Here is a 7,890-nt window from a genome sequence, read left to right as displayed (position 1 = left end):
AAAATAATACTCTTTTTTCTTCACATAGAAAAATAACTGCTGGTCATTGGTTGTTCATACGGTACAAGGAGTTGGAAATAAACTCCCCCCCTATATTATGAATGATAACCGGTCCTTGAGTGCATGTCGACAAGGGTAGAAAGTAACACAGATGTAAACAGATGTTTTCATACTTTTTGCTGTTTTTTTTTTTAATGTGTTTTTCTTTCTGTTTACTTTCTTGATATTTGCGCTTTCTGTGACAATAGGTTACATATCGGCTAAAAGGTAAAAGGGCCTAAAATAATGCGCGTTTATTCTCAGTATCATTTCTCTGTGACCGGCATGTGTTTTTTTTTCTATATTTATACTTTTCGTGGTACCAAGCGTTTAGTGATAAAGAAACAGGGCATAAATAAACTAAATGCTGAAATTGTATTTCTAAAATTCTAAAGGCAAACAATGCGCCATCCGCAAAGGTGACAAAAAGAGAAGTCAAGGTTTAATTGCAGTCCATTTAAAAGATTTCAAATCATTATTTTACCTTCCATTTTAACTAAAATTTCATTTCTAACATTCTAAAGGCAAACACAATGCGTCATCCGCAAAGGTGACAAAAAGAGAAGTCGAGGTTTGATCGCAGTCCATTTAAAAGATTTCAAATTATGATTTTACCTTCTCGTGTTCATTATTCATTAGAAGCGTTTATAATAGCTTGTTCCCGTCGTGAGATTTCTTGTGGAGTTGGGATAAACACGAAAGTATGACGAGATTTTATTAACTTCCTCCATTTGATTACGTACAGATGACAATTTATTCAGAGATTCCTCTATTATGACAAACAAATTATAGCATAATCCCTAAAAAGCCTTGGGGGTTTCCTGTCTTCTGCAAATCTTCTTTGATTACCCAAAACAACATTATGCACACGCGACGCGGAATCTAATCGACACCAATTCTAGACAAGATTGTCGAAAGAATTCACTGGGTTTGACTGTGAATTATTCATGATTTTGGAGCAAGTGATTTGACAGACAGGGTTCTTTTACATCCGGATTAATTTAGCCACTTTTTTTCTAGGATTTATACAAAAGGCAACTCGAGCATATAGATTGGTATTTGAAAGAAAGAAAAAATTCGTTATGAGGGTATTTACAGCTATCTCTCTAATAATGGCGCCGATAAACATCACTGGAAACCTCCTGGTCTGTCTCATCGTCTTTAAAGGAAAAACAATGAAGACTTTCACGAATTTACTACTCGTCAATCTTGCTCTAGCTGACATGAGCTTCGGGATACTACAATTAATAGAACTAGCAATTTTCCAAGTCACAGAGGTCTTTGACGCGAACGTCTTCTGTAAGAGTACGGCTTATAGCACGCATGTTGTGTGTGGCGTCTCGATTGTCACTCTGACTATCATCGCGTACGAAAGGTACCAAGCAGTGGCAAGGCCATTTAGAACAAGACTAAAGACTACCACAAGCAAAAAAGCAGTTGCAAAGTTGATAATAATCTGGCTGACATCGTTGATTAGCATGTCTCCGGTGCTGTACTTCCAGTGGGGAAAGGCGGGCAGCGATGGCGATCCCGTCTGTGGGTCACAGCAAATGCATCATGTATATCCAAATAGGATCTTTTATTTCTGGGAAGCAATCGTGTTTTTGGCGCTACCGAACCTCATTATCATCTACTGCTACAGTAGAGTTATATTTGCATTATGGTTCTCAAAAGCAGTGTTTGTGTCAAGCACTGCGTCCTTCGAATCGAGACGTAAACTCGCTAAAGTCCTTTTATTTATCACACTTATCTTTATTGTTTGCTGGGTTGCAGTTTGCATTGAGCACATGTTTTATATTTTTGGCGCTAGCGTGTCCAAGGAGTTTAATATCATGACCTTTTTTATGATTCATTTTAATAGTTCTGTCAACCCCTTCGTTTATTCTTTACATAGCTCAAAATTCAGGAAAAGTTGTAAAGGCATTTTCAGCGACTTGCTAGGAATAGTGCGTAGCTGTAGTAGTTCATCAGATAGAAACCAAGAACGTCATTAACTTCATTCAAAATCAAAGCGATATCTTTGGGAATTTCGCACGTTATATTTTAAAAGTTACCAAGAAGTTGAATCAGCAGATCTTAGCATTTAAACTATTTATTTTGTGGTGGAAATCTTATCCGTAAAAAGGCGGTCTTACAAAGCTAAAAGCTTGCGGTGATCATCGAGAGGAATCTTTAGAAAATAGAAATAAACGTTATAGATAACTTAAATAGACATAAAAGGAAGTTGAAATACCAAATAGTCGAAAGTGGATTGATTGGTTAAACAATAAATTATAAGGGCTCGACAATAACGATAAATGTTTGATGAATTGATATTTCACTTTGAATAGGAGGATTAACGAGACTTTCACGGGGATGCACTGCTGGCCTTCCACAAAGAAACAACCTAGAAAGAACCAAAACACGAATCAAAGACGACTTTCTTTCATATTAACAGATATGACAAAAACAAAATAATCATCAACATAATGATAACCATGAATTGTTATGGTACATTATCCTTCCTGATTCCTCATTAGCATTAATGAAGTTATGGAGAGTCATCCCTTCTTCGCAACTCTCCAACACTAGAAATGCCTAGGATAGACCTAGTGAGCAAATAAATGGTACACCCCCCCCCCCCAACCTTATTCCGAGAGGAACCCAATCTTAACTCTCAACCTTATCTTTCCAACCTTGTATATAAAACCCAACAATCACCCAAACCTATTCCCAGCCTCATCAAGTTAACAACAATTGATTATCACACAAGAAGACGTGCTCTTTATTATTAAAGTCTTTTGAAAACCCCGACAAAGCATTTTGCTTCCTGTACTCGCTTCCCAGATCTGGCGGTATCCTAGCTAAAGTGTCGCTTTTTGCATCGGGTCCATAACCTGATGAAGCTCAATGCAGTGCTGGGCTGTAGAAGACGTTTTCCAGCCAACATGGTCCATGATCGAGCTCAAATCAGCACCGGCGAGTGCTAACGAAATTGCACAGCCACTCCTCAGGCCATGTAGGGTCGGACACCTACCGTAAAAAACTTCAGGGATTTGTTTTACATAATAGGAAAGCCTCGCCTGCGCCGCAGAGGATATTTGAGGGCGTGATCAGCCGTGTCAGTGGGTCTAACCAAATAACCTTCTCTCACAGGAACATTTAAGAAATCACACATACGGACCAAAAACTTCAAGCACAAACGGGGGGAAGACCTACGCATTAACGACCTTTCCATCACATTTGGAGAGGTCCTGATTAAAGCCAGAAAAACCAGGGGTTGCATAGGCTGTATATGGATCACCGAAGCGCCATTAGGACTACGCTGAACGTTAGAGTCAATCACATGTCGGATCTATGAATTGCCATCAAACCCAAATTACGGCCAACAGGCCCGCAATATTCCAGCACTTCTGGGACAGCATTGTATCAGCAGCCGAAAGCTGGCGTGAGAAGAAATCAGCGGAGTTGGACTTCGACGGTATGTAGATCAAAGGCAATATCAAATTCCTCTTAGTAATTTCGTTAAAGAGGAGACGAGCGACCTTGAGTAACTCTAGAGATCGGGGTCCATGCCATGAATGCCAAGTGTTGATAACGACCTTTCTATCAACTTGGATGTCAAGTCACCAATTTCCGTTTCAGTTGACTGCACCCCTACAACAGCAGCCCATCGGAATGAGGAGACGTCGGTTGAAATACGAAGCCCCACCTGCTTCTCCTGGCGCCACGGAATACACCTTTTCCAGTTGTCTTAGAATCTCCAGAATTCAATCTCCTCTCTGATGGGCTTAGATAGCACTACCTCACTCCCGCGGCTGGACTTTCCGAAAGCAGAGGCCATCTTCCGGATGTAAAATTTCGCACCTGGAAATGCGAGGGAGAAAGAATTGCATTTCCCCATCAGTCTTTGGATGGATTTCAAGGGAACTGTTGACCGCCCCGAGAAGATCAATTCTCGAAGTTGAGCAAAACTCTCGCGTTTATCTTGCGGGATTATGAAAGCTTGTTCACTTGAGTCTATCAGGAATCCCAGGTATACTAGACGAGTGGTGGGGACAAGCACATACTTGCCGAGGCCTAGGAAATAACCAAAACCAACCAATACGGAACAAACCACAAACAAAGCTACTTCAGCCGTTTTTTTACTGAAATCTTTGCTGCAAGCCTCAATTGGGAGTGACCAAGGACCCGTGTCTCCAAAGAACTCCCCAATCAGTCTATCATCGATATACAAAGAGGATGCAATACCCAGTCCTCTCAAATACTCAGTTGGTCCAAGGCCAACAGTCTGGTATAATATATAGATTTATAGGCACTGCCTAAAAGCGGAGCCAGCTTTATTACCATATTTTCATATTGGGAATCTTTGGGCAGTTTAGAGGTATGACCCCCTGAATAGAGCTTCTAGACTAGAATTTCCTTTGAGAATAAAAAAGAGATCCATAATAATAATATTCACCTCAGTTTATATGCTTTAAAAGACTAAAGTGCTGTATGCTTAATCCCCCCCCCCCCCCCCCACTTTTTCATACATGTAACTTGTTTGAAATGCACGGTCCAAGCTGGATTTCATTTTATTTCAGCTATTTCTCCCACCGTAATGAAATGCTGGACCTGTACAGGACCCGAAATGATCCCAGGACCCGAAACGATCCCAGGACCCGAAATGATCCCCAAAAGTACCCCAACTGATCCTCGGACCCGAAACGATACCGAGGAGTCCCCGAAATCAACCCCAAGGAATTGCGGTAATGGACAAAGGGAAAGCAGAAGAAATACTTGCAAGTTTTGAAGCATAATAAAGGGTTAAGAGCGACTCGATTTCTAAGCAACGTGACTTAAAAATATTAAATTCCAACACAATACTTCTATTTATTACATTGCCCGGCGTTAAACCCATAAACAGAGTCCAAAACAAATACACAACTTTAAATTGCTACTGAAAGGAATACAGCATAAACATAGCACAGCTTTGCTCAGATCAACCAAACTTTTGACCTTCCATCACACTCTTAACATTTTGCGGTTCCGACACATGACTCCGACACTATAAATCTCATTTCCGGTAAACATCACCCCTAAAAATTAATATTCATCTGACAACCAAACATGTATTTCACCACGAAATCCTCGTTCACACGAGCGAATATTTACCTACACATTTTAGGCAGCCGGTTTGGCCGAGAAGATGGAGTGACAAAAGCACACTGAGTAATACACTCGAACAACCCTTCTACTATCGATGCAAAATATTAAGAGGATGTGAAAGCAATATTATGTGAGTTTTGAATTTCCTCATGTAGTCGTGCGTATACCCCGGCATGATCTCACGATATGATAGGTCTTTCATTTACCGAAAACAAACATGCCAAAAAATAACTTTAAAACATTTCGCTTCCTATGTAAAGCAGCATGTCCCATCTGTAAAGACTTTCTTTTATGGCTTGTTATGTAAAAATGATTTATCCACGCCGGGCTCCTCAAATTACTATCACATGAGTTGTTAGTTGACCCCAATTTCTGACTCAACCACTGTATTTCCCCCGCAGTCGTATATAAAAATCTTAATACTATAGTTTTAGTTAATGTAAATTTCCTTTTAATAACACAAACAAAGCTAAATGTTTCATATGTTTTTAAAACTGAAAGCCAATCCTTACACATTCCTTTAGTTGTCCATTACTGTAATTCCTTGGGGTTCATTTCGGGGACTCTTGGGGATCGTTTCGGGTCCCGGGATCAGTTGGGGTACTTTTGGGGATCGTTTCGGGTCCTGGGATCGTTTCGGGTCCTGGGATCATTTCGGGTCCTGTACAGACCTCCTCCCAATCACTTCTTTTGCAGCCAAACAAAAATATTGCTGATATTTTAGTTTTATTTATTAACAGTGCTCTCTGTAGCTTCATTTGATAGACAACTGATACTGAGCGGATATTTACTATTTTACATTTCTATAATCAAATAATCTAACATATATGCCTTGCCATGTACAGCATTACTCAGTTTTTTTGTCAAGTACAGCTTAGAAGATCAAGAGAGTTCAGCAGATGTTTGCGGCAAGAGAGCCCAAGATTTTGCACCCAAAAATACCTATGTTAAATTTTCAGCCATTTTTAAAACACAGTACAGGTACAGGTACCAAATTGCTGGAAGATGCAACTACAAATCTTTGTGAATACAAATATATCAATTCACTATCCTTTTCCTTCTTCAGTCTAACAGCACAATTATATCATTCTTTAATGTTAACCTCCCAGTTAAAACCCCAGATAAAGTTAGCATAGATAAGAAAAGAGAAATCACATTTGACAGCATCCATTAAGGAGGGGTAGGGCTCCTCCTAAAATAGTCAGATGGGGTTGTTTGTCCTATCTTAAGGGCAAGATTATGCTAACTGCTTTGCCTTAGGGAGTGCAAAATGTTTAGAGAAGAAAATTGCTTGACCGCACCTAATGTGCTACTTTAACCCATTGACTCCTGGCTTTTTTGGAGCTGAATTTACAAAAAACAGACTGAAAACAGATACCTCCCCCCCATCCTGAGTTTTATACAGCCCGTCAAAGTCAAACACAGCTGCACCTAGTCAGCGGTATCCAAGCTTTCCAACAGTGCTTTTCGGTCCCCACTTTTAATCCCTCGTCGATGTGCTGAAGCCAGCACAAGTTGATGGTTGCTTGTATTTTTCATCAAAAATACAGCTATGAGCATATTAGGAGAGTGTCTCAGGACATCATGAAGTCTTTTGGGGCATAATTGAGTGCTTTGCTTATGGATATTTGCAAGCAAAGGTGGATTCATGATGATTTTTTCTTGTTTGGCTTTGCCCGGATGAGAAAATAATTTTCTAATGAATCACCACAGCTCTCCTAAATGGTGTCTTTTCTGAAACCAAATTGATTCCAAAATTGTTTACACTGCTATTCTGGGTCTGTATGACCTGGAATTGATTCGTTTGGCTTCGGGGTGAAAAAACTTATAAAAAAAACATCTGACTTTGGGGAGAGGAGTGTTGACTGGTCCTCCCCCCGTGAATTTTCCCCTGGATCTCCCAGAATGCTTTGCAATACGTAAAGATATTTTCGTGGTTGTTCAATCCTTCAAGGAATGGACATTGTGTTTTGAGGCCAAGGAAATGTACCTGGAGAATAAAAATAAAGGTATCTATTTGTGTCTTGAGCTGTGTTAGCTGATCTCTCTCCCTTGTGTGGTATTTTCAGCGTTTTATTGAGAGGGGTGATTCTGCTTTTCTCTCCTTGTTCGATTTGAGATTTGTCAAAGAACCTGTGCTATTATTTGGCTTAAGAGTAGATGCCAACACCTTGGTTGGATGCATATCTGCAAGACCATTTATCCCTTAGACTGATGCCTGAGTATCTTCATCTTGTTGTGTTTATTTTGAATTTATGAATTTTTTGGGTTGTGGGTACTTCCCAAAGCCGGTACAGGCCAGTTGAGGGGTCAATGTGTTTAGGGGGTAGAAATTACTGACCACACCCAAAGTGTTTTACCTTAGGGTTGAGATCGATCATCCCCTCTGTTTTTATGGGAGTCTCTTTGGGTAAATGGGTATGGTAAACAGCAATTTTACCCAATAACAGATATGGCGAAGACGCAGAAATGTAGGGCAATATCAACCAAACATCAATGCAGGTTGATTGAAAAGGATAAACATATTTTAAAGGGAAGGAAGAAAAGCTAAATATTTTGCTAAAATATGCTGCTCATCATCCAGTCGCACATCATGGCTTTTGGGTATTAACAGTTCACCTGAATCAGAAAAAAATCGTTCGTTATTATTTCAATTTTCTAATTTTCTTTAAACATGAGAACAAACATAGAGGAAAACAAATGATTAGATTAGTATTCTTA

At 39.7% G+C, this 7,890-nt stretch overlaps 1 protein-coding gene across 1 annotated transcript; it reads left to right on the top strand.

The window, feature by feature from the left end:
* Nucleotides 1–669: 669 nt before the first annotated feature.
* Nucleotides 670–2,337, top strand: LOC5510624 (orexin receptor type 2). The gene has a single exon (XM_001631029.3). It carries the CDS (start codon nucleotides 1,122–1,124, stop codon nucleotides 2,031–2,033), a length of 912 nt encoding a protein of 303 aa, XP_001631079.3. The 5' UTR covers nucleotides 670–1,121; the 3' UTR covers nucleotides 2,034–2,337.
* The last annotated feature ends 5,553 nt before the right edge of the window (nucleotides 2,338–7,890 follow it).

The sequence above is a fragment of the Nematostella vectensis genome, chromosome 10 (genome assembly GCF_932526225.1).
Source record: "Nematostella vectensis chromosome 10, jaNemVect1.1, whole genome shotgun sequence".
Lineage (NCBI taxonomy): Eukaryota > Metazoa > Cnidaria > Anthozoa > Actiniaria > Edwardsiidae > Nematostella > Nematostella vectensis.
This window is presented reverse-complemented; position numbering and strand designations above follow the sequence as displayed.

What these genes read in the sequence shown, in the direction of transcription:
- LOC5510624 (XM_001631029.3), top strand. Translation starts at nt 1,122, where the DNA reads ATGAGGGTATTTACAGCTATCTCTCTAATAATGGCGCCGATAAACATC.